The sequence below is a fragment of the Mastacembelus armatus genome, chromosome 8 (genome assembly GCF_900324485.2).
Source record: "Mastacembelus armatus chromosome 8, fMasArm1.2, whole genome shotgun sequence".
Lineage (NCBI taxonomy): Eukaryota > Metazoa > Chordata > Actinopteri > Synbranchiformes > Mastacembelidae > Mastacembelus > Mastacembelus armatus.
The window spans coordinates 22,513,772-22,540,289 of NC_046640.1; the positions used below are offsets into that span (position 1 = coordinate 22,513,772).

General features: G+C 50.3%; 2 protein-coding genes across 8 annotated transcripts; both read left to right on the forward strand.

The window, feature by feature from the left end:
• Nucleotides 1–664: 664 nt before the first annotated feature.
• pglyrp6 (peptidoglycan recognition protein 6) lies at nucleotides 665–3,427 on the forward strand. Of its 2 annotated transcripts, XM_026324467.1 has the most exons (5): nucleotides 665–807; nucleotides 1,226–2,056; nucleotides 2,585–2,795; nucleotides 2,873–3,167; nucleotides 3,377–3,427. In XM_026324467.1, exons 1-5 carry the CDS (start codon nucleotides 741–743, stop codon nucleotides 3,389–3,391), a joined length of 1,419 nt encoding a protein of 472 aa, XP_026180252.1. In that variant the 5' UTR covers nucleotides 665–740; the 3' UTR covers nucleotides 3,392–3,427. The 2 variants fall into 2 exon arrangements, with proteins under 2 accessions (XP_026180252.1, XP_026180251.1); XM_026324466.1 differs by lacking the exon at nucleotides 3,377–3,427 and having other exon boundaries at nucleotides 2,873–3,215.
• Nucleotides 3,428–4,199: 772 nt separating this feature from the next.
• wizb (WIZ zinc finger b) lies at nucleotides 4,200–24,148 on the forward strand. 6 transcript variants are annotated; one of them, XM_026324425.2, is made up of 17 exons: nucleotides 4,200–4,511; nucleotides 5,302–5,440; nucleotides 5,521–5,725; nucleotides 5,955–6,030; nucleotides 6,916–7,058; nucleotides 7,158–8,741; nucleotides 9,739–10,164; nucleotides 10,818–11,240; nucleotides 12,848–12,988; nucleotides 13,598–14,158; nucleotides 14,238–14,690; nucleotides 14,995–15,495; nucleotides 15,914–16,489; nucleotides 17,749–17,960; nucleotides 19,369–19,681; nucleotides 19,977–20,142; nucleotides 20,853–24,148. In XM_026324425.2, the coding sequence occupies exons 2-17, from the start codon at nucleotides 5,354–5,356 to the stop codon at nucleotides 21,223–21,225; spliced, it is 6,240 nt and encodes a 2,079-aa protein (XP_026180210.1). In that variant the 5' UTR covers nucleotides 4,200–4,511; nucleotides 5,302–5,353; the 3' UTR covers nucleotides 21,226–24,148. The 6 variants fall into 6 exon arrangements, with proteins under 6 accessions (XP_026180210.1, XP_026180209.1, XP_026180212.1 ...); XM_026324424.2 differs by lacking the exon at nucleotides 4,200–4,511 and adding an exon at nucleotides 4,577–4,849; XM_026324427.2 differs by lacking the exon at nucleotides 4,200–4,511 and adding an exon at nucleotides 4,577–4,849 and having other exon boundaries at nucleotides 19,432–19,681.
• The last annotated feature ends 2,370 nt before the right edge of the window (nucleotides 24,149–26,518 follow it).

The following is a 26,518-nucleotide window of genomic DNA, read 5'->3' on the forward strand; positions in this document are numbered from 1 at the left end:
CAATAATCATCAATAATTAGAATCCAATAATATCAGATCCATTCATGTGCAATGGGCCATTCTGCACAATGAGTACTTTTACTTTGGATACTTCAAGTACATTTGGATGATGGTACTTTTATTGTGGTATTTCTTTACCTTCCTTGTTCCTCCCTGTTTTTATCAGTTCGCAGTAACTTTCTACCTCTGACCTCTGGCCTGTATTTTCCAGCTTCCTGTTCGTATCATGCTGTGGCTGTGAGAGCTGATCTGTGGCTTCTCACCTGAGCAGCCTGTGGACTCACACCTGACAGACTGAGAGCTCGTGCATGTTAAAGCTGAATAAACCAGCACACATGTGACTCATGGTTGTGGGACTTCCTCACTTAATGAGAACATGCTTATTGCCACAGACAGGAGTTCCAGTGGTTTGCCCAGCAAAGCAGATGTGGCTGATATTTATTCCCAAAACAACGAGGCGACGGATGTTCATTACAGAACTCGTGAATTTCTCGAGAAGGTCCAGTTCGAGCATATTGACACTGTGTGAAGCAAACAGGAAGAGCCTGAGCTGCGAGGACAAACTGCTGCACACTGGTCACATCGCAGGTGCCAGTTTCCCACATTGCTCAGTCGGCCACGCCAATGCAGGCGTATCTACAGTACATGCACGACTGTTACATAACCGGCACGTGCACGTGCATGGCTATAAGTGAAGGAAGTGACAGGAAGTGGAAGGATTGAAGCTGTTACAGCTCAGGATGGACACGGGCAGCTGGAGACTGAGCCTGGCCCTCGCTGTGGTCCTGGTCAGCACTTTGACAGAAGGTAAAACATCAGTTTCTACTTTCATCGCATTTTCTGACGCTTTGCAGCCGCAACCTGCCGTTTGTTTAGAGTGAATCAGAAAACTGCAAGTGGAGTCAGGCAGCTTTACTGACCGGACTCTTTGGAAACAGATTAACGACATTAAAAATAACATGAGATGAGAAATGTTCACATGAAATAATGAAAAGCACAGAGACCAAATAAGATCAGGAAGTGCAGCAGAGAAACTGCGGAATCAGAGTCAATGAAACTGTTTTTGACTCAGGGACATTTAACTTCAACAGGAAGCAGCTTCAGCCTGTTTGGTTCTGACCCAGCTTACTGGTCCCCCCTTCTGAGACAAACAGGTGGTAACGCTGCGTAGGGCCGACCTGGGTTTCACCTGAGTAATTGGTATTTGTGTATTTTCTGTCTCCAGCTGTGTTTTCCCAGCACATGGACGACTTCATCCAGGCAGTAAAGCAGGTGGAGGACCAGGACCCAGGGGCAGCACCAGCAGCTGTGTTGAAGAGGCTGCGCAGGGCGGCTGGTCTTAACGACGCCTTCATTCAGCACTTCCTCGGTGATGCTCAGGACGCCACTGGTCCTGAAGTGGAAGCCGGCCTGTCGGATTACATCAGCAAGGCAGTGCGTCATGGGGTGAGCAAGGAGGCCAGAGAGGGAGGCGTGGTTCTGACCTCAGATGGCACCACCGTCGCCCTCGGGCCGCTGCTCCTGGGCATCGAGGCCGGTTTCCTCTCCAAGTCCAGCGGGCGTGTTCGGGGCCTGTACCAGCTCACTCTGGCTAAAGACCTCGGCCTCTCTGCCAGGCACAGCCCCCCTCTCGCTCAGCGCCTGGGACCTGATGGCTGCTGGGACAGCTTGACCTCCCCACGAGTCTTTACCCTCTTAGATGCCCTCTCTCCACTCACCACCGCTCAGGTCAACGGAGGAATGGATGGAGCAGTTTTAGGGATGGAGGTCTCTGGCAAACCCAGTCGAGGTCTGAAGCTCAGCAGCTTTCTGACAGAGTACTACTGCCACCAGCTGGACCACAAAGGACTGGACGGTGCCCCACGCCTCATCAGCCGACGGCGCAGGGAGAACTTCAGAGAGCTGGTCGCCCCTGTGGTGCTGGTCAGACAGGTGGTGAAATCAGTGGAGCTGCAGCGCAGAATGAAGGGCCGATCTAAGATGGAGGCAAAGGAGAAGAAGCACCTGATGGACGTGGTGAAAGACACAATGGAGAAGTTTGTCCGTACGTACATGGGTGAGCATGAGACCAGAGCACAGACAAACTGAAAGAATCAGTCTGATTTGACAATGCATCAAAAATAAGAAACATCAGGCCAATCAGAATCAGAATGAGCTTTATTGCCAAGTGTGTGTAGGGGTGCGGGGGGGGGGGGGGGGGGGGTACTCCAGTGCAAACAGACATAAATACAAATGCTACATAAATGCTACAATGCATTTGCTGATTCTGTGTGTCACTGAGTCCTGACCTGGCTCACGTGGTTCTTCTTCACCAACAATGGGAGGCCCGTCTGTTTCCAAAAACCAGCTCCAGAACCTGAGAACGGCCGTCACTGTTTACAGGCTCTGAAGGAACAAGAGTCCACTGGTCTCTGGTTGCACTGATCCAGCAGCTTCTCTCTGCTCACAGCAACGTCTGGAGCTGGTTTTTGGAAACAGATGGGCCTCCTATTTTTGTAAAAGAACAAACACAGGAAATCACCTGTTTCTTTAACTTACCTGCAGCCACAGTCAGACAGTAAACATCTGGTTACATCTGTTTCAGACTGCCCACCCATCATACCCCGGTGCATGTGGGGGGCAGAGCCGTACAGAGGAACACCCACCAACCTGACTCTTCCTCTGTCCTTCCTGTACATCCACCACACCCACACCCCGAGCCAGCCCTGCGTGACCTTCCAGCAGTGCTCTGCAGACATGCGCTCCATGCAGCGCTTCCACCAGGACGACAGAGGCTGGGACGACATAGGATACAGGTAACATCACAAACATAAACAAACCACGTGTGACTGCACCCACCTCACGATGGCTAAGACCCCCTGTGCTCCTAAAGCTTCGTCGCCGGCTCTGACGGCTACATCTACGAGGGTCGAGGCTGGTGCTGGCGAGGAGCCCACACCCTGGGACACAACTCCATAGGCTACGGCGTTTCCTTCATCGGAGACTACGTCACCAACCTGCCCTCCCAGCATTCCATGGGGCTGGTGCGAGACCAGCTGGCGTCCTGCGCCGTGGGTGGTGGACGACTGGTGCCCGACTTCGTCCTGCAGGGGCACAGGCAGGTGGTGAACACGTCCTGTCCTGGAGATGCCCTCTATGATGAGATCCAGGACTGGAAACACTTTGGGGTACGCAGACGTAGTAAGAACATCCTGCACTGATGCAGTACAACATCAAAAAAGTAAACGAAGTACTTTTACATCTAATCAATGAGGTACCTGATTTGAAAGGCAGGACTTTTACCTTGAACATGCAGTACTTCATGTTGTACTGGAGCTTCAGTAAACGATCTGACTGCTTCACTACGTTTCCTTATGTTTCTTTTCTTTTCTTTCAGGAGGTCAAGAAATGAAAATGAACATCAATAAATAAATGAACATTCATCTTATTTCTCTGTGCTGGTTGTTGCTTTTTATTGTTGAACACCATCACCTGAGTCATGTAAAGTATTTACTCCAGTACTGAACTGCAGTACTAAACTGAAGGTTTCTACATTTCAGGGCCACATGTTGGACTTTAGCTCATGGACATGATGATGTTTGGATTAAACTGCACAGAAACAAATGAAAACCAGCTACAAGCTGCAGTTTTACACATATTGGAGCAGTAGAACTGAAGAACATGATAGAAATTAACCTTATGATAATTATGGGATTGATTTTCTACTATTGATACATTTGCAGAAACATAAAATAATGAATAATGAATCAGGAATACTGCAGTACTACAACAAACAGAACACAGTATCTTCTACTTATATAGTGGACCTAAATAAAGGATTTACATAGTTCTACTGACTCCAAGCAACTGTACTTCAGAGGTACTAGTACTTTAGAGTACTTTAGACTATTTCCATGTTGTGCTACTTCATCCTTGGACTTTCTCCTGCTCCACATTTATCTGATAACTTGAATCCAACAAAACAAAATCAAACAGCAACATTAAAGTGATCAACACAATAAACCATCAATAATTAGAATCATGTGAAAACAGATGTTGTTGTATTTTAGTACAGCAACGTTGAACCCAGGACCTTTTCCTAAACTGGTATTTCCTGCTTTTGGTTCTTCAGGGAAGGTCCAGACCAGCAGGGGGCTCCAGATGACCAGGTAACAAACTGCACTGGGGGATTTTATTGATTTGCAGCATTTAAGGGATTTTGTTGGTCAAAGAAACAGAAGTTGAGCAGCTGCACAGTCCCCGCAGTGAGGGGCAGCTCTCATATGTTTCATGTGTCTGTTGTTTTCTACTGGGCTCTCCATGTGCATCTCAAACCGGTGCAACCAGCTGGACCTAAATAAGCACAAGTACAGGTTCTAACTTATGGACGGGTTTATAGGAAACGATGTGAGGAGCCACGATCATCTTGACATGTGAAGCCTCCTCAGTCTGCAGGTCCAGACTCAAGACTCGGCGGCTTCAATAAGAGTCAGAAGAGAAAGACTCGCTCATAAATTCACGGATTATTAAAGGTGAGGACGTGGAGGAAACGCTCACACAAGTTGAACTTGATAAACTTGGCCCGGGTGGGTTACTCGAAACTCTTCTCGTCGCCCTCCCCGCCGACGTTACGTACGCAGCCGTGGCGTGCCTGCAAGCCAAATAACATGGAGTCCTCCGCCTGGCATCTCCCAGGGATCCATGCACAAACCTGAGCAGCGGCTCGAAGACCAAGTTTCTCCATGGGAGCAGTCGGAGCTTCTTGCGGGCATCGTGTCGGGGCGTAAAGGTTCAGCTCCGTCCTCAAAGTATGACGCGCGGAGCGTAGACGGCCAGTCTTTACTGCGACCCGCAAACCAGGCCGATTTCAGTGAGTATTTGCACTAAAAGCTGCAGTTCAGGGGCGTTCGGGCTTTAAACCACAGCGTGCACGGATGCATTGTTGTTATAGTCAGCTGACAGCGACCGGATCGATAGGAGCCACGTCCTCTGAAGCTGCACAGGCCAAGCCGCGGGACACCTTCACGCACCCGGGCATTTTCCTGCTGCACAGAGGGGCAGCGGGAGAGGACGGGCCTGAGCAGAAAGGCCACTTATTTATACAAGCACCGGTCGGCCCGCTTTATTCCATAGGACCAGGCCATTGTGAAAATAGGTCAGAGACGCCGAGCGCACAGCCCAGACACGCGCATTTTAGACTGTGAGTCTGCTCCAGCACGAGCAGCTGGCAGGGTGGGAGCAGGGACGTGCACATGGTCGGTCCCAGCACAGGAGCAGGTTGAACTTTTCTTTGCTTCTGTCTTCATGTGTGTGTGTTTTCAGAAGAACAAGAGGCTGCACAATGTAGGGTCACCATCCTGTTCTCTGGGGGACCATGGAGCCGGAACCCCTGACCCCAGGGACCAGCTATGGGCCCCCACCCTTCATCTCAGCACAAACCTTCCTCAACTGCACCTTACAGGTAAAAGAGTCCTTTAAACTAAGCCAAGGTCCTCATCCGCCCTCAGAGGGGTCTGAACCTGTTTGTACTTCTGCCCCTAGTCCTCATGTTCTCCAAATGTGAGCGACGGCCTCATGTCGTGGGGCCACAGCGGAGATGAGGGGTCCAAGCAGAGCGAGTGCACGCAGCCCAGCGCGGAGCCGGGGACGAGCACACCGAGGAGGTTCAGGTCCTCAGCTTTTCCCTCGTCCCTCAGCTGGGACTCGGACTCGGAGAAAGAGACCCTAGATGGTAACACATGGTTCAGTATGTACTGGAAACCTGCTGCACTTAGCGAGAGTTGCACAATGATTCTAGTCTGCAGGACTGTGACCTGAATTTATCTATGGCTGTTGTCTTCTTATGGTTTTAAATGTTCTTCAGTCTGCTCGTAGTCAGGTCTCTCACCTCTCTGCATGTCTTTCTGACTGTGGACTGTAACTGTTGAGCTGTGAAGTGATGTTCCCGTGGTGTTCTGTGTGCTGTTGTGTGTCAGAGGAGGAGCTACAGCACTTTTCTAACCCTCACGGTCTGGCTGCTCACAGCCCGGGATCTCCTTCTTCTGGACTCAGGTGAGGAGGAGGAGGAGGAAGGTTTGGCGAAACCATCTGGGTGGAAAAAAAAAACTGCAGTCACTTTGTAGAAGGTTTAGAGAATTTCAGGGAAAGCAGCAGATCCTTTGTAGGAAGTAAATCCACAGCTGCATATGAAGTGAAAACAGGATGAATGAATTTCTAATATTCATGTTTTGACCAGAGAAGGTTAACACCACTGTGTTAGCTTAGCTTAGCTTAGCATAAGACCACCACTTAAACTTCCCCTGGTTTCTTGGATTTGTGTAAGATGAGTCTCAAGCATAAAGCCAGTCTGTAGTTTTTACATTTAGATTCATCCAAATTTTAAAAAAATGTTTCTCGTGTTAATTAAATAGAACCAGGCTAGCTGTTCCCCCTGTTTCCAGTCTTTATGCTAAGCTAAGCTAAGCAGCTGCCTATAAGGCCGATAAGACAGACGTATCAGACTTAACTAACTCTTGGAAAGAAAGTGAATACATGTATTTTTCATAACTAACTAAACCCTGAAACTTATTTCTAGATTACATCGTTTGTTTTTTCTGGAAAAAACTTGAGACATTGTTAAGAAATTACAGATGTTTCCAAACCTTCTGTGTGCTGCCAACGATAAAAACTAGTGAGAACACTCAGAATGCTTTATTTAAGACAGAGACTCTGCAAACACTGGAACTGGTGTAAGACATCTCCACCATGTGTACCTTTATAATTACACTATTCCCACTTTGCTCAAATTCCATGAAAATGCGGAGGACGTGACCTCAGTGGGCCCAGGAATGAGAAATAAGAGCTTGCACATGATCTGTGATTTACATTTGTTTCAGGCAGAATGCATCTTCCCTTCACTTGTTCAAACTGAATGTTTTTCCGTCTGACGCTGCCCAGACTCGACAGTGAAGATGACCCAGAAGCTGAAAACGTGCAGCACTTGCACAGTAAGACTGATGCGTCCGTGGAGGTGCACGCCGACAATGACGAGAGCGCAGAGACACAGGAGCCAAATACGTCTCAGCTTGGCCCCACACGGCGTAAGTAGCATAAGGAAGAGACCGATCTGCCCGCACACCCGCTATCTGTTTTTATCTGACGACTCTTTTCATTCAGAATTCGTCTGTTTCTCTGCACAGTGGCAGACAGCAAAGTCTGGAGTGTATCGGGCGACGCTGAGCTGTTTCTGTCCAACATAAAACCAAAGGACGGTTGCCAAATAGAGGAGGAGGAGGAGGCAGACGACAGCGGGGGAGAGAAAAGATCGAAGGAAAAGGAAACCAAGCAGCCTGAGAGAGATGTGTACACCTTCCCCGGAGACTCGGATTCTGAGAGTCCCCCTCCTGCCCCCTGGGCTCATTGCACATTCATTCAGCGCTGCAAAAAGAAGAGGGCGCTGCTCAGGCCGTTCTCTGGACTTGGCACCTTGAAGCGCATGTTGCCTGAGACTGGTGAGTGGGCACGAATGAGTCCTCCAAAACCAAAAACCACTGAGACGGCACAGCCAGGTCAAGGTGCAGCGGTTTATGACTTTGGGGGAGCGGTGGAAGAATCGATGACGTTCAGAGACAGAGGAGGGAAAAGAGGAGAAAGTGGGCTAGAGCCAGGTAAAGAGATCTTCACCTGTGTGGAATGCAGCATTTACTTCAACAAGCAGGTCCACCTGCAGGAGCACATGGCTGAGCACTGTCAGGGCGCTGCAGGAGGAGGCAGGCGTTTGGGGAAGGCCGCCCGTTTCCGGTGCATCGAGTGTGGATGGAGCCTGCCGAATCGGCTCACGCTGGTGGACCACCAAAGGCGGCACGAAGAGTCCCGTCTGAAGATCCTGGAGGAGATCGAGAAACTGAATGACAATGAGAAGGCGAGAGAGACTGAGAAACTGGACAGGAAAGTGGTGAAGCACAAGAGTCCAGACCCAGCTGTTGTGCAAGATGCAAGCCCAGAGTTGACAGTAGGCAAAAGTTCAGATCCAGAAATAGTCACATCTCCACCTCTGTCCCCAGCCCCGGTTTCAACACCAGAAGCAGGCGCAGCAGTTGTTGACTCAGACATCACTCCTCCAAATTCAGTTCGATCCAGAGCTCAGGCCCGAGTGGGCTCCACCTACCGCCGCCGCTTTGTCTGCAGCAAGTGTAACTTCAGCACAAGAACCTCCCAGGCTCTGGCTAATCACTCCAAGACCCACAACAGAAAAAAACCCACTCTCCAGGTGGACTCCCCCCGTCCTGGCTCGCCATCATGTTTGCTCCCCCCCTCCCTGGCCTGTGGTCACTGTGCCTTCCTGACCTCAAGTCAGACTGTGCTGAGAGAACACCAGAAAATCGCTCACCCAGGAGGGGTGTCCATCAGCCGGCCGCAGGCTGATGAGACTGGACCACATCCTAGGTCTAATGTGGCTTCTCGAATTTCTACACTTATTCTTGACTCTAACCCTCAAGGAGTCGCTGACTCTGAGGACAGCACTGGACCGGACGGCGCCGCAGCTCGGCCTGCGGCCCAGTTGGTCCTGAGGTGTGCTGGCAACAGGAGGCTCAGCAGGAGAGGGAAGATTTGGATGAATCTGTCCAAGTTTCATCCCAAGCAGGAGGATGAGGAGCTGCCCGGGAGTGACGAAGAGGAGCAGGGTGAAGATCAGAGCACAGAGCTGGACACTGAGCTGCCCCAGGAAGAGGCCAACTCACCTGGAGCAGCAAAACCCCGCACTAGAACGAGATCCAACACAGGTGAGCTGCCAAACAAAGTTTTCATGGACAAATCAGCACACAAATTAGGTTATTGTTATTATTCAATATTATTGCATAATTATATTGATTATTATTCCCTGCTCACTCATCACTTTGCTTGCTACTCGTATAGAAAACCTGAGGAAAAAAAGATTAAAGCTGCACTAATCATGAATTTTATATTGATTCATTAAATGAAGAGCGAATCGTCTGCTCCTGTAGTTCTCCTCAGAAGGTTTTAGCGTCTTTTAGCTTGTTGTTTTGGTTTTCTGGCCTGCAGCCTTGATGTTTTAATCCCCTCTCACACCAGCTGCTAAACACTGAACCATTTAGCTGCTAAAAGCTGCAGATTTCCTCAGGAGGTGGAGCCCAAACCCAGAGCTGACACTAAAGTGAATATTTCCTGTAACTGGTGGGAGTGTGATTATGAAGCTGTTTGCCAGCTCTTTATGACAGTATGGTCCATCCTTCCAGCAGGATTTCTGTCCACAGTGACAAAACTTTCCTTCTCCAGACTTTCCATGTGTTCACAGGAATCCTGGAAAGAGTCTGTATAAACCATCAGGTTTCTTTAGCTGAATTCTAGATGTGTTAGTTGTGCACAGCACAAGGCAAATAGAAATAAATACAGAACATCATCTAATATTAATGCAGTGTTACTTCTTATTTTATGAACTTTAAAAAATGAAACAGGAAGTGAAGCCTGTGCAAAAGTTTGGGCACCTTTTTATTTGTGAGTTTCATTAACCCTTTAACTGACAGGACAGGTGAGGCAGGTGAGGCAGGTTAGAAGTTGTCATTAGGCTCAAAGTTTCCACTGTGTGAAATGTCATTTGGAAAAGTGGCGGGGAAGGACTGGAGGACTGTGTTTACCTTTGCAGGTTTCTGTAGCTTCTTTTAAACCCTTTACCTGAAAGTGTCACCATGAGCCCAGGTGTCAGCACAGAACATGAGTTTAATGTGTCGGGCCGCTGACTGAACATTTATTGTTCTTCAGACTGTTCTGCAGAGCACGGCGCTGCATCATCGCTGCCCCGTAGGAAGAAGGATGAGGGCAAACAGGAAGTGAAGGATGGAAAGGTTTTGGTTTTGAGGAGGAGCGCCCGGGTTACTGCTGCTCCTGCAGGAACCGACAGCGATGACAGCAATGACATCGACGAGGCAGGAGCGCGTCACTTCCTGTCGGAGGACATATTGGACGAAGGCAAAGACGAGACTGACGAGGACGCGGAGGTGCTGAGGAGCGTGGAGAGGAAATGCCCCTACTGCCCCGATCGATTTCATAACGGCATTGGGCTCGCCAATCACGTGAGGGGCCACCTGAACCGAGTGGGCGTCAGCTACAACGTGCGTCACTTCATTTCCCCGGAGGAAGTCAATGCGATCGAGAAGAAGTTCTCCTACCAGAAGAAGAAGAAAAAAGGTCAGCAGCTTGTGGCATGTGCAGTATTTATTTGTTCATCGACATGACTCTGATCTGAGCTGTGAGAGGAAAACACGGCGTATATTCACCTTCGACAACAAAGACGTCCACGTTTGTTTATTTTAACATTTAGCTCTTTGCATCTTTTCCTGCTGTGTTTGCAACAACCAGCTCAAACCTAGAACAGTAGTTCCCAGTCAGTTAAAAGCTGTTTGTAGGTTATTCACATAAGGATCTCTTATATATGGGGTTCTGTATTTACTGTCTGCTGTTTGGGTGTCCACGTCATGTGCACTCCTTTCTGCTGACAATCCCACAATGCACCGCTGTGTGTTTTACAGCTCAGTGCCCTGAGACCCTCCCCGTTAATGTAGCGTCACATATGATATTTATTAAGTGGCAGTAAACACAGAGAGCAGCTGGTGACAGAACGTGGCCTGAGGGTGGAGCTGGAGCTGAGGTCATCCATTATCTGTCAGTCAGAGAGCGCACACACACAGACACACAGACACTCACACTCACACACACACACACACACACACACTCACACACACACACACACACAGACAGTGGCTACAGGCACAGGAAGACACAATGACAGTCCAGTCTGCCCAGTGTAACCACAGTCTGAACTGGTTTCCTCCTCTCCGCAGTTGCCAACTTTGACCCGGACACGTTCAGTGTGATGCGCTGTGAGTTCTGCAGCGCCGGGTTCGACACCCGGGCCGGCCTGTCCAGCCACGCCCGGGCCCACCTCCGTGACTTCGGCATCACCAACTGGGACGTCACCATCTCCCCGATCCACATCCTGAGGGAGCTGTTCTCCAGCAGGCCTGACCTCGTGATCCCCACCGGGCCCCCTCGGAGCCTCGGCTCCCCACTGGAGGAGGAAGAGGAGGAGGAGGAGGAGGAAGAGGGGGAGGAAGACGAAGGGGAAGATGAAGAGGAAGAGGAGGGGGAGGGTATCATTGAGGTAAAGCTGGAGGGGGAGGCGAGCGAGAGGAGGCTTTCTGATGCCCTGTCTCCTGCGTCTCCTCAGGCCTGGAAGGAGGAGGATGGAGGGGAAGAGAGAGAAGGTAAGTTGTCAGTATTGATGGTTACTGGTTGCTCACTGGTTGAGGTATTGATGGTTACTGGTGAGGTATTGATGGTTATTGGTGAGGTATTGATGGTTATTGGTTGCTCACTGGTTGCGGTATTGATCGTTACTGGTTTCTGGTAAGTTTGATGCCTGCTGGGGTTTGGCCTGAGGGACTTAGGGCCCTGCGGTGGTGCCGAGAACGGGAGGCAGCAGGAAAGTGTTGAGGGGTTTTAAATAACCCAGTGTCTGACCCGGAGGACTCCCGAGCACTGTCTGAGTCAGTGTGCGTGTGTGCACGTGCGTGTTGGAGTCCCCGGTGGATGTGGCACTCGGTGCATTCATCCCAACCTCCGCCTCCGCTCGATTGGTCACGCCTTAGCTTAGCGGTGCATATGGGGGCAAAATGGCTGCTTCCACCGCCCCGCAGACACAAACAATAGCGGAGGAACCGTCTGGCTCCAGCCGCCGGGAGTCCGATGCACTGCGGCTGCGGACCGGTGAGTACCGCGCTGTAAAGCCCGTGCACCGCGTGCCCTCGGCTCACGCGGCGGCCTCGCACCGCGCGTCCCCCGCAGCATCTTCGGTCCCATCGCGCCAGACAACAGCCATTAAAAGTGCTCATCATGTGGGCGCTCGGTGGAAGAGCGCGGCCGTGCAGGTAGCCCGTGTCATGCACGCCGGGAGCTCGCACGGCGGCGCGTTGTTATTGTTCCGGTGCTCCCGGTTGTGCACGCACGGATGCATGGTGCAGATTCCCGCTGCTACAGTTAGTGTGAGGGTCGCATCGTGCACGTCTGGGATGACGTCCGGCGCTGTCAGAGCCGCAGGAGCTCGGAGATCACCTACAGTCGGCCGGTCCTCGCCATTTTACTTTGATTTTGATAGAGGACGCGCGGCGCTTTCATGTGCGCGCGTTTGTGCCTGATTTTCCGACAGCGAGCGTGTCCAGGAAACACGGTAACTTTGTGCACTGGACGCGTCCATTGTCACCGATCTCGTTCCAACTTATCCGGATCCACCAAGTCCGCTGGAAGTGGCACTTTTCCTCGGAAGTGCGGACCCGCCGCGCGTTTGTCTCCCGCATCGATCCAAAGTCACATTCGCGCTTTGCCACTTTGTTTGGCTCGTCAGGCTCCGCCGGGACGCGGCTTTGTCTTGGCGATAATAGCTGGTGTTATAACGCTGCGCTCCTTTACAGTCAAGAGATGAAGTGACAAGCGCAGAGCCGCCCACCAGACACGGGCATTGTCTCTCCACGTCTCCTCTGATTTGCCCATTTGTCGCAGAAAATGGCACTTTTGTCCCAGGAAAGCGGGACTGCGGGAACCGTTCCTGGTTTCATGCGGTAATGCAGGTCTGACTTGGTGACAGGGTTTCATTACTGAGATTGTTCCATGTCCATTTGCTCACAGATGTTAGAGGCGAACGCTGTTATCGCACAGACGGAAATTAGAGCCTGCGTCTTTTCTGTCTCTCACAAATACAGGACTGACTTTTGATGGGAGATCTGCTGCTGACGTCTATTCCGAGCTGATGCTTTTATTATTTACTCTCTGGTGTAATTGGCCCAATTAACTGGCTTCTGGCTGTGTTGTGTTGTAGGAGGTGAGGAGGAAGCAGCTGAGGAAGAGGATGAGGAGGAGCTGCGGCTTCACTCTGTGGAGGATCTGAGTCCTGGGAAAACAGGGCTGTGCGGCGTGGACGCGGGCGGCCTCTCCCCCGGGGAGGATGCAGACGCCAAAGGTGAGCGACCCACAGTGTCGATTTATTGCAGCGAAGCCTTTTGGAAGTGTAAATCTGACCTCAGGTCAGTGTTGAGGTTTGCCAAAACTCCACCAGAGGGGGTTCTACCAGGGGGAGTCCTGAGGGGTGAGGGCTGGTGTATGGGGGGCATCTAGGTGCTGGGGGAAGCACGTCATGCAGCAGGTGGCTCAGGAGCTGACACGTCCTCAGGGAGGACCTGAGGCAGCTGCTGCTGCTGAACTCGGCTCCTCATCACAGCTGCAGCCGCCTGAGAGCTGGGTCAGGTCAGGTCAGGTCTTTTCTGGTCCCGGCAGCTGGTCCATGTCGGCAGGAGACCCGTGCAGCGTAAGTCCCGTGGCGGCCTCAGGTCTGTGTGCAGGTCTCTGATATCTCAGCAGCTCCTCACAGACACGGAGCTGCACAAAGAGCTTCGACTGTGCTCCTGCTGCTCTGCCTCAGTCTGAGGGTCGGAGCGAGCAGAGGTTCCCACCAGGTTTGTGCAGCTCCCAGACTTTGGTGACTGAAAACTCGTCCAAACTAATGTCAGAGAGAAAAGTCAGAAATGTGTCTGGTCTGTGTTTAATGAGCTGTTCTTGCCTGTCTTTGCAGTCCACAGTTTGAAGTGTGAGGTGTGTGGAGCCCAGTTCGAGACCAGGCGCGGACTGTCCAGCCACGCCCGCTCTCACCTGCGCCAGCTGGGCGTCAGCGTCTCGGAGAGCAGCGGGGCACCCATCGACCTCCTCTACCAAATCGCCAAGGAGCGCGGCACAGACGGCCAAATAAGCTCATCTCTCCTGGAGCCCCTTCCAGCCAAGAACCCCTCCCCACCGGTTCCTCAGGAAGATGAAGATCTAGAAGACATGGACTTAGACGAGAAACCCGTCCCTTTCTCTGTCCTGGCCAAAGCGGCGAAAGCAGCTCCAGCCTCTTCTTCCTCAACACCTACACCTTCTCCTGGGGCGTCTCCAGCTCCGTCTCATTCCGCCTCCCCGTCCCCAGTAGTGAGGAAAGCCCCCATCTCCTCTCTGCTGCCGGTGTCTTCCCCGTTGCGCTCCCCCGAGCACAAAGCTGGAGGAATGAAGAGCTTGTCCTCCAACCTCTCCGCCCCAAACACCATCACAGCCAAACCGCTGTGGGCCCCGCAGGAGAACGATGCTCCTCTCAACCTCAGTAAGTGTCTCGTCCTCCCTGAAGTCGCTGTGAAAACTCTCTGTTCATTGGTCACTGAGTTTTTCTTCTCTATTCACAGCAATGGAGGTGGACCCCAGCAAGGACATTGTGTGTCAGCTGTGCGGTGCCTGGTTCGAGACCCGGAAAGGCTTATCCAGCCACGCGCGGGCCCACCTACGGCACTTTGGGGTGGAGTACTCCGAATCCAAGGGCTCTCCCATCGACCTCCTGAACCAGCTCATCGACAGCGAGGACTTTAAGCACAAAGCCAGTGCACTGCAGCTGGATGACCACGCAGAACCGCAGGGCCTCAGCACCTCCTCCTCCTCCCCAAAGCAGTCCCTGCCGAGCCTCTCCTCGTCCTCCTCTTCGTCCCTCCTCTATAAGGTGGCCACGGGTGGGGGCGGGTCGACGTCCAAAGCTACCTCTTCCTCTGCCTCGTCTTTGCTTGGCCCGCCTGCCAAGCGACTCAAATCCTCTTCCATGCAGGTCTTCCGCCTGAGCAGTGGGGAGCTCATGGCCCTTCCACACAGTAAGTTCTGCTCAGTCTAGAACCGATCGATGTTACGCTTCACGTTAAACGTGTGACAAACACAGAATCAGAAGCCTGGAGCAGATTTAAGAGTTCTGATACTGAACGGATCAGTCGGCGGGACTGCAAAGACCGGGAGAAAAACCTTATACCTGATTCTGAAACTCGTAGCAAACACACAGGTCTGAGAGAATACAGTACTTTTACAAATACAGTGCTGAGGTATTGACAGATGATCGCAGTATTTCCAGTTTGTGTTACTTCACTACATTCTAGACTCTGACGTTGTTGTCTAATCTTTCAGGTGAACCTCCAAAGGAAATTGGTTGCGAGTTCTGTGGGGAGTATTTTGAGAACCGCAAAGGACTCTCCAGCCACGCGCGCTCCCACCTGCGCCAGATGGGCATCACCGAGTGGTCTGTGAACGGCTCCCCCATCGACACCCTGAGGGAGGTCATCACCAGAAGGGGCCTGCCTTGTGCCCTTCCTGTAAAACCTCACAAGACTCCACCTCCTTCCTCTCCGGGACCTCCTCGCTCCCCTCTGTCAACCTCCTCCTCCCCCTCAGCTGCCGTCCTCAGCCGTCTTCCCTTCACTTTCGCCCGCCCCTCCAGTCCTCCTCAGCCTGCAGGGTCAAAGTCGAGCTCGGCTCCGCCGGCGTCCGGGCTGATCCTCAAGCTGAAGCCTGAGCCGGTGCAGCTGGAAGTCTCTGCTCAGGGGGCCGCGGGGAGATCTGGGGGCTTCTCTGCTGAGCCTCTCAACTGTAGCTGGAACAGCTCTGACAGCGTGTTCCCCCTCAACCTGGGTAAGGTGAGCCCTGACCTTTTGGTCCGGGGCTTATTTTACCCTTTAAAGGAAAACTGTGACTTTCCTGCCGAGAGTTAGAGGAGTAGCTTGAGTGGACAGTGAGTATGTAGCCGCCACATGGGCTGCTACTGGAGGTGCAGAGTCATTTCTTTGCAGACTCCAACCAAGAAATAGTCTCATACATAAAGCTGCACTTTTTTGTTCCTAAAGCAAACAGGGAACCAGTTAATTAGTGGTTTTATTTCCTTTGGATTGAGCTGGTCCTTATGCTAAGCTAAGTTAGCGAGCTGCTGTATCCATCTGCTCATCTGACTCTGGAGCTGGTTTTTGGAAAAAGGCGGGTCTCCCATTGTTGGTGAGTCACATTATGGTGAGAGTTTCTGTTCACATACGTTCTCCCTCTGGTCTTTCCATAGCCATGGCCCATGAAGTGGAACCTACGAGGGATATTCGCTGCGAGTTCTGTGGGGAGTATTTTGAGAACCGTAAAGGACTCTCCAGCCACGCACGCTCCCACCTGCGCCAGATGGGCATCACCGAGTGGTCTGTGAACGGCTCCCCCATCGACACCCTGAGGGAGGTCATGCAAAAACGAGGAGTCGGCGCCTCCTCGCACTCAGACCAGGCAGTGAAGAAGGAGTCGAGCCAGGAAGCCAGCAGTCCCCAGTGGGAGAACCCAGGAGGTGCCAGCTCGTCAGAGGGTTTGGGTGTTTCAGGCTTCCAGTCGTCCAGATTCCGTAAATCCCCCCTCAGTTTGCTGCAGTCAGGGTCCAGGCTCCATAAGCAGGGCCTGGGGTCCGTGGGCCCATCTGCCACCTCACCTGTTGGGAAGTTTTTCAGGATGTCCCCACTCGGGAAGAGGCCCCTGTCCGAGGAGGCGCTGTCAGTGGAGACTCCCCACTCTTCACCTCATCGGCTTAAAAACTTCTCACCTGTGCCACGTGAATTCTCCTTCAAAAGGAAACCTTCCCCAGACAAACACGGACACCAGGGTGAGTCTACTACCTTATATACTTCTAATTTGAAGTACTTTATATACCGCTGGGTAGCTGACGTTAACTACCTTATATACTTCTAATTTGAAGTACTTTATATACCGCTGGGTAGCTGACGTTAACTACCTTATATACTTCTAATTTGAAGTACTTTATATACCGCTGGGTATCTGACGTTAACTACCTTATATACTTCTAATTTGAAGTACTTTATATACCGCTGGGTAGCTGACGTTAACTACCTTATATACTTCTAATTTGAAGTACTTTATATACCGCTGGGTAGCTGACGTTAACTACCTTATATACTTCTAATTTGAAGTACTTTATATACCGCTGGGTAGCTGACGTTAACTACCTTATATACTTCTAATTTGAAGTACTTTATATACCGCTGGGTAGCTGACGTTAACTACCTTATATACTTCTGATTTGAAGTACTTTATATACCGCTGGGTAGCTGACGTTAACTGCCTTATATACTTCTAATTTGAAGTACTTTATATACCGCTGGGTAGCTGACGTTAACTACCTTATATACTTCTAATTTGAAGTACTTTATATACCGCTGGGTAGCTGACGTTGACTACCTTATATACTTCTGATTTGAAGTACTTTATATACCGCTGGGTAGCTGACGTTAACTACCTTATATACTTCTAATTTGAAGTACTTTCCATACCGCTGGGTAGCTGACGTTAACTATCTTATATACTTCTAATTTGAAGTACTTTATATACCGCTGGGTAGCTGACGTTAACTACCTTATATACTTCTAATTTGAAGTACTTTATATACCGCTGGGTAGCTGACGTTAACTACCTTATATACTTCTAATTTGAAGTACTTTATATACCGCTGGGTAGCTGACGTTAACTACCTTATATACTTCTAATTTGAAGTACTTTATATACCGCTGGGTAGCTGACGTTGACTACCTTATATACTTCTAATTTGAAGTACTTTCCATACTGCTGGGTATCTTGTGAATTTCCCCCCAGGGATCAATAAAGTTTGATGATCAGTCTGTATTTTGTTGGATCCATCTGATCCTGAAAAGGAACTAAAGTTATCAGATAAATGTAGAGCAGGAAAAAGTCCAAGGTTTGACTCTGACATGTAGTGAAGTCCAAGGATGAAGTAGTACTAGATGGAAATACTCAGGTGAAGTACTAATACCTCAGAACTGCACTTAAGTGCAGTACTTGAGTAAATGTTCTGCTCTTTCTGTCACCCCTCCTTTCTGCACTGGGCAGATCCCAGCTGTGAGCTGTGTGGGTTCTGCTTTGAGAACCGGAAGGCTCTGGCCAGCCACGCACGCGCCCACCTGAGGCAGTTCGGTGTGACTGAGTGGTGTGTGAACGGTTCCCCTATCGAGACGCTCAGCGCATGGATGCGCAGCAGGCCGCAGAAGGTGCTGGAGATGCACCGCAGCTACATGCAGGGGAGCCGCTCCACCCTCAAGAAGGTGAGGAGACGCCGTCGGTCCGATCGTAAATCGGCTCAGTCACAGCGACGTGTTAAACTGAGCTGTACGTGATTTGTCTTCAGAAAAAATTAGGGTTGAGTTGGGGGGGTTGAATCCTAAAACATGAAACACCTGTGCTGTGGGAAACTTTTTGAGCATGGATGGATTATCAGTCGGGTCTACTGGGGGTTGGACCAGAACATCTGCATGAAGTGACTAATACTACTATTACAATTACACAAACAATGCCCCTTCATCTTTGGTGCCTCATTGGTTCTACACTGGTTGCAGCTCTTTAGTCCCAATGTCCCTCACAGACCCAAAACAGTTAGGAGACATGTAATCATGATAAAGAGACACATAGGGACTATGGAGAGACACAGAACCGTGTCAAAGAGACAAAAACCCCCATAAGGTCTGTGTAGAAGGACCATCAGGGGCCGGTTTTCTGATCCGGCCCACCCTCCTAACACAGACTTTGTCACTGTCGCTGTGAACGCAGGTAGTATCTCATGCAGACTCCTAAGGTCCTGTTAGTGTCTGACGCCAAAGGAGCTGTCAGTGTTTGGAGCCAGGGGGGATGGCAGTGCGCTGTCTGAGCAGCTGTATGATAACGGATCAGAACCACAGCGGTGTGTCTGAACAGGCGTCGCGCTCGCAGATCTGAGGCGCCTCAACCGGTGGCTCCACACACATTTTGTGTCTTGGAAGGCTTCAGACGTGTTGTCTACCAGCTCTGAGCCTTTCCCCGTCGATCCTGAGTCTTTGCACCCAGCAGAAATCACTGTGGGGACAGATGCCAGAGCAGCGCCGCTATTGACTTGATAGTTGCCATGGCAACCAGGGTGCCTGGCAGCTTATGTTTCATCTCCAGATAAATTACAGCGTGCTGTTGATAGAAGAAAATGTATGTTTCTTTCTTTTCCCCTGCTGAATTAGTTTCTGGTGCATTTGCGTCACTGTCACGCCTTTTCCCCGAGCTGTGATGTGACACACATACGGAATGGATCACCTTTTAAACGTCCTTCATGGCATCGTGCAGCTTTTTGTTCACGCTGAAGAACCGAAGCCGAGCAAACCACATGTACTGTCCCTGCTGCAGCTGCAACTCATGTCTGACAGCAGATTTATAGCTGATTCGTTTTTAACATTACCACACTCAAGTGTCTAAGTATTTTCAGCAAATGTACCTGAAGTATCACAGTAAAAGTACTCGTTGTTCAGAGAACTGGTCCCTGTGAGTTTTCCTGTTGTATGTGATGTTTCTGGATGAGTGTTCCTGCTGACCGTACAGACGCGCTGTGGGTGTTGATGTCTGTTGACACACTGGGAATCACACCAGGCTGTGGCAGCTCCAGTGACGTGCGCTGGACTCTGATAATTTTGTTCATCTTTTTCCATCTTGCAGAAGAGCAGCTCTCCTCTGGCTGCATCAGTGGATTCTGATCATATCCTCCCCGTCTCACCACAGAAGGCCTCCTCCTCCTCCTCCTCCTCCTCCTCCCAGTGGTCTTCTTCTCTGGCGGTGAGTCTGGTGCGACCGCTGAGCCGCGAGGTCGGCCAGGGCTCTTCCAGGACGGCGGAGGGCGAAGCTAGGACCAACCTGCAGCCCGCTTCCATCAGGCCCGGCCTCAGCAGCCCCGCCATCTCACGGCTCGCTGGCGGCCTCCGACTTCAAGCACAGGTGGCTCGCAGCGAGCTCAATGTCCGCCTGCCCAGAGGTACGTCAGCAAACAGGAAGTACACAAGGTGTAGGTGCCTCCATGGGTTTCTGACATTTTGCACAAATACAGATGAATCTGTTGCATCCAGCACCGACATTAGAGAGATGAATTCCTGTGGTTTTGAATTCTCTGGCCTTTGTTTTCAGGGAGCTGGCTTTCATTGAATTCAATTTTGTCTTCACGTTTGTGAAAAATGAACCTTGAAAGACCCTGATGAGATGAGAGCAGAGAATTATTCTGCTGGGTTATGAAACAAAGCGTCACCTTCTCATCCTGTTTGTCTCCTGCTCAGGTTTCGAGCATCGGCCCTTGAAGCACCCTGCTTGTCCAAATGGAGCAGAAAGGGACAGTGGCCCCTCAAAGCCTCCTCGCACAGGCACCGTCCCCGCATTGGTGCCCAAACCACCCTCCTACCCGCTGGTCAAACTGGTGGGCAAGTTCTACACCCTGAAGTGCCGGTAAGTGCAGCCTGTGTGTTCAGGCACTTTAACAATAGAACTTTAATAGAAGCTGTCTGGCTAAGTTCTCAGTAGTCCCCTAATCCCCAAGCAGCAATCGGCGCCCCCACCCCCTGCGGCGCACTACTCCACTTTCACTTGTTAATGCTCTATATGGAGAACAGTCGACCACTGGGGATTTTCAGGCAACATGAGTGTTTAAGTTCTGATAGCACCGCAGTTTAAAAGTTTTAAGAGAATCAGCTGCTCCTGAGGGAGCCACTGAGTTTAACTGCATCAGGCGGCTCACTGCAGGGCGGGAGAGCCGTTCGCACTCGGGGGGGGCCTGGAGTGGGCCACGGACCGGAGGGTTGCTGCACCGTCAGCAGTAATGCAGGCCCTGAGATGGGCCGCTGGAGCTGAGCCGGAAGGCAAAGCTTTAGATCCCCTCCGACCGTCACCGGTGTCCTGATGATCTGTGATGTTTTGGTGGGACTCCTGTTGCAGTGAGTGGGCTTCCCCGGTTTAGGTGGATTTCTGTGGAGTCTTTGTTCCTTTAGCCCTGAAGAAACAAACTCCAGACATTAAAATATGCTTCAGGTGCATGTGGTTCATGAGCTGACACATTGATTAAAATAGGAAAAATCATTTGTGCACTGTGGTTCCTGCTTTTTTCCGGGGCCTTCCAGTGATGAGTGTTTATCTCTGACCGGTGTTTTTCTGTGTCTCAGGTTCTGCGAGGTGGAGTTTCATGGTCCACTGTCGGTGCAGGAGGACTGGATCAGACACCTCCAGCAGCACATCCTCAAGATGAACTACAACAAGCCCGCTCCTCCCAGAGCAGCCTCTGCCCAACCCACCGCCTCGACCGACGAGCCGGCGCCGGCCCAGGCCTCTGCCCCGGCGTCCACCTCTACCTCCAGCTCCACCTCCACCACACCCGCCCTCACCTCCACCCCGACCCACACCCCACCAACTCCGACCAGCTGCTCCCCTACGCCTCCAGCAGAGGGTGCCCCCGCCGTCACTGCCACAGAGATAGTAAAGGTCTCCGAGGAGCAGCCCACCCTGACTCCCAGTCCCCTCCCCACCCAGACGGTGTAAGTTCAGGCCTCGCCCGCTGCCGTGTTACCTTTTTGTTTCTACACGTTTGTTCCCATCCGTCATTTTCAGTCCTGCGACTCTCACAAAGTGTTTCCCTCCAAAGAGAGGCCCCTGAGGCCCAGGCACCTTTCAGGCAGCTCTCGCTGTGTCCAGACTTTGAGTCCTGTTACTTCTCAGCGCTGCGAGGCCCGGGTGACGGTGGGGACGGTCGTGACGAGAGCTGAACTGATGTTTTGTGTTTGCCTTGTTTATACTGAATGTGTGAGTGTGCAGCGATGCTGTACCTGCCTCCCAGTCTCTGGCTGGTTTAAGGGTTAAAGTGGTCCGACCCTTACGGACAGTGGTTCTGTGAGACTGTGGTCATGTCTGTGTGCTGGATCTGACCTCGGGCTCTACTGAGATTAAATGACGTCTCCCTGAGACTTTAAACATGTGGTAACACTTAGTGTTCAACAAGCACTTTGAGCGTTGACGTTGTCACTCACTGACACGCCGACTGCAGCCGCTTCACAAAGCAGCCAGACCCGCCGCTCTCTGCATGGCTCGGTGCATGATGGGAAGTCCCCCTGCAGTCTAGGCCTTAAGCCGCATAACTAAGCGACAGTTCAGGGTCACCAGACCTGACTCTGAGCTTTGTGGGTCAGACATGAGCAGAAAGAATCTGTTTATTCCAACAAGACACAAACGATGGGATCAAGTGTTTCCATGGCCAATGTTTTCCCATTGAACAGATTATTAAAGTTTTCCACGCACACACACACCCGCCCTCATTCCCAGTAATAATTCTGCTGATCGGGCCGGATCGGGCCAGTCTGTTCCCACTGAGGTGGTCACATGATGCAGGTTTGCTCCCATTATTAGTGGAATATCAGGCTCCCTGATATTAACTACATTATTAGAGTTCATTATTATTTAGTGGCTTATTGGACAGTGCACTCATTAATTATTTCACGTGTCGCACAGTGACATCAAATGTGTGACGGGTTTGATACCAGGCGTCTTGCCTGCTGCAGCGTTTCATACACTTCATTGTGCAGTAAGTTTTACAGGCCACCAGGTGTCTCTGGACCGGATTTGCCTGAGGCAAAGCTTTAAATCCTGAAGCTTCATCGACCCATCACTAGAGTCCACACTGAGTCACCCACGATGACAGTGAAAAGATGTTTAGGCATTTCTGCAGATTTGTTGTTGATCCAGGTCTTTGATTTGCAGGAGTTTCCAGGGCCTTAATTCAGCTGTCACATTTGTCTAGAACGTCTTTCCACTGTGTGTAGATTCAGACCAGGGTAGAGTGTGCAGAGGGTGGAGGTCTGAAAGCTGTGAAGCTGCTGGAAGTGGGTGGAAGTTGACAAAGGCGGATTCTGATTGGTTCAGGAGCAAGAAGTGGAAGCACACCCTGAAAGGGAAGAACCTCTGAGTTAACGTTCTAATTCGTTTTGCTTGAATGTAGCTGAAAGCACCTATTAAAACATGATCTGCACACATTCATACACAATCAGGCGTCGCCCCCGTGTTTCTCCGCTTTAGCGTCTGCTGGTGTCGGCCGGTTCCAGCAGACGGACAAAACCTTTCAGACTTTTTCATTCAGTGTTGCCATTTTTTTTCTTCCTGCCTTTTCAGTGTAACCCAAATTCTAATTTATTTACTGTTATGCATCTGAATGTGGTAAGCTAGGTCCTTTCAAAGCTAAAGTAGATCTTTGGAATGTTTTAAACTAGGTCAGAGGTGCACGTTTGCTGTGTGCACAATGTGAGTGCGTGTGTTCGTTTGTATGTTTGTGTAGATACGCAGCAAATGTGCACTTGTTTCCATCTTAATGAGAAAGACAGAAGTAAACCTGCTTGTTAGGAAGACACCTGTGGGAGCCCGTCGGACGTACTGGGACCAGGACTTCCAGGCATCCGTCGTCGTGTTAGGATGTGCCAAAGAGTCTGTTTACTTCCTCGTCTTGCCTCTGTAAGAGCTGTTTACAATGGACCTGATGCTGGAGCAGAAAGGCTCGCAGCGAACCACAGACTGGACCAGCGGTGATCTGCATCCAGCTCCTGCGCCGCTGAGTGAGAGTCGGGCTCCTGGAGCGGCTTCATGGCACTCCTGTTGTTACTGTAGGCACAGATTGTTCCAGTCAGACTTGAACACAAACCAAACCTGATTCACAGGTGGGACTCTGGAGCCTCCTGAGGCTGAAGTCTGTGCTATGGTTCTGTCCAAGTTGCTTCATATCAGCCTAGAAGTGAAGCAGTAAAGGGTCCATGTAGGCTTGTTCCAGTGCTTCTGACATGACTGTTCGATCCAAACACCCCGGCCCTTTTATGGAGTATAGACACATCCTATATAACTACATGTACTTAAGAAGCTGCTGGTGCTAGTAGAGCCATCAGCAGTTCTATTAGCAAGGTAGTTAAGAAAATAAGTGATCTTAATTCCACTATCGTGATTTGCTTTCAACTTTGATGTTATGTATTTTTTATTCCTCTGTGCATTTCTGTATTTGCAGGTGAACCTTAGAGTATTTTTTATTTTTATCCGTTAGTCTCTCTGAGCTGAAACTTTGGTGCTGGTGAGAATGTTGCAGGTCGGGAGCTGGCGAGCGACTGAACGTGAAGAAAACATTTTAACGCCACGTCCTGGTATCGGAGGACTCTAATAAGCCGGTCTTAAAGGGGAACACAGCACAGCGTCTCTGCAGGCATCACTGTGTGACGTGTTCCCCTTTAAGATGATCTGAATACGCCTCAGCTGGTGTAACTGGCTGTTCAGTGTGTGTGATTGTGTGTGTGTGTGTATAGAGACAGTGAGGTGACAGTGGTGATTACGGAGAAAAAGATGCCATTGAGGAAAGAACTGTACTGTAAACAAAGGGTTAAGTTTTAAGTGAATCGACTCCAGAACAAACAATAAATGTGATTTCAGTTTCAGACACTGAGCTGTGTCGTTTATCACCTGCCTGCCCTTTGACCTCTAATGGTTTTTGACCACCAGGTGGAGACATGAGCTTTAGGTTTCAGCTGCAGCTGCACTCTCCACATCTGTGTATCAATCTTTATCGTCCCCGCACAATAAATACACAAATTAAGGCTGACAAACAAAATCAGGCACGGTCCATTTAGTAGCTGCTGTGGAGCTTTTGATCCGATCACAGGAAATGATCGCTGGGCAGATTAAAACCATGAGCTGTGACTGAAAGCTGCTGAACAGCTGCTCAGTGGACCCTGTGGTGGACACTTATTCAGCTCGTCATGAAGGATTTGTAAGTTTTCACACGTTCTGAGGTTTAAAACGGGCGAAGTTAAACTGAAATAACGTCTCTGGTCACTTGGGGGCAGCAGAGACACGTTTCACGCTGATCCTTCAGGCGGTTCAGGGCAGCACGATGATCCCTGAGCTCTGTTTCTGTTGATCCACTGAGCTCCTGAGGGAAACCTGCGGCTCTTCAGCTGCTCGTCTCTAACTGGTGTAAAGTGGCTTTGTGGAGTTTGTCTGGACCAAATCTGGAACGTTGTGAGTCAGAAAACCACAACACTACAGCAGATCTCAGTGTTTGTCATATGATCGTGTCTTAATATAACAATATTGATCAGAGCTGCTTTAGATTGGTGAGAATGAGGCAGAATGAGCCTCCTCTACACTCAGACAAATGTGCACCGCAGCCTCTAATGGCCTTATTTCATGGCTATGACACCAGATCTCTACCCTGAAACCCAGGACGCTTCTTCCTCGATCAATTCCCATTAGCCGGACTGTCTTCGAGGAAAAGCAGTGATTGATCAATGATGGGGTCAATGAGCTCCAATACTGGCTCCATGGCCTTCAGTGTTTGAGGAGCTGGGACTGTGGATTCCATCACAGATCAGTGCTGGTGGAATCACCAGGTGGAATCAGAGACGTCCTCGGATCTGACGCTCAGTAAAAACATGTAAGTAATTACTGGACGGGTCCACAAAAGTCCAGCAGAACAAAAACTCCAGAAACAACAACACAAGCATGAACTCGTCAGGTCAAACACCTGTAACAGCTGTTAAGACTCACTGCAGTCCACTTATTGTGGGCTCATAGAGTCTCATTAAAAGTTGTGTTAAAGCTGCTTCAGACGTTCACATGGAGGCTCCACGTCAGCACTTCCTGTCACATGACCCTCGACAGGCCGAGCCTGTTGAGAAAGCATGAAATGTTGATTGAAGACGTTTTATGTAGAAAAGAAAAGGGGTCAGTCAGACTGTAACCAGCTGTTCAGCTTGGACCCAAACAGGAAGAGAAAACCTGCATCATGCTGGAGCAGCTGTTACAGATGTTAGGGCCTGCCAGCTGCTGTGAGTTCTCCTCTTTAACTAATCAAACACAGACGGATAATTAGAGCTAATGCTGTGTGGAGATCCACGTTCCTGTTCTGTATTGTGGCCTGTTACTTCTTCACCTGCTGACTTATGACACGTCCTGCAGACGTTTAGAAACACAATGCATGAACAGTAAATTCCTGAGCAGAGCAGCAGCTCCTCGGCTCTGAGCTTCGGCCCAGGACCACAGCCATGTTTATCTTCTGTGGTGGAATCAGATGAGCTGTTTGATCTGAGAAACGTCTTATCGGAAGAGGCTGTGTGGGCAGAACCGCAGCTTCCTGATTATCACGATTATAATCAAAGTGTGCCAGAACAATCTCTCAGCCAGCAGGCTGCGCATCAGACCTTCTCAGGGTGAAGATCTGACTGGAACCAGGTTAAAATGAAGCCAAGCAAAGCTCTGCATGTTGTCTGGGACCAGCTGTGCTCCTCCTCCTCCTCCCCCCAGGTGTGGTCCCTCACCTGCACGCTCACTGCACTCTCATCTGCTGCGTTATTTAATCAATAAACAGCTGCTGTTAATCTTCTCTGGCTGTGTAGTTTATTCATTTCAGTAATCTACATTTCCACTAATACAGAAGCTTCACATTTCCATTCTGATGTTACAGTTTTTGACAGGAAGTGATAAGATTTCTGTTTCTGTGAAATTAGCCAAATTTTTCTAATCTCTTACTGAATCTAGCAAAACAAACTTTAACTGCTTGGTATTAAATTCTGTGATCTCCGAATAATCCACTCCAGCTGTTTCCCCCAAACAGCTGTGAAGGTTTTAGCTGTGCACAGACCTCCTGCCTTTTATTCACCAGGGGGTTTCCCTGTACCAACATGGCGGCTGTGTTCACACATCGCAGCAATAAAAACAGAGGAATCAACGTGTTTGTATCTAAACATGAACATAAACTAAAATTGTAAATATACCACATCTTATTATCTGGAAGCTCTTCTTCAGTCTAACA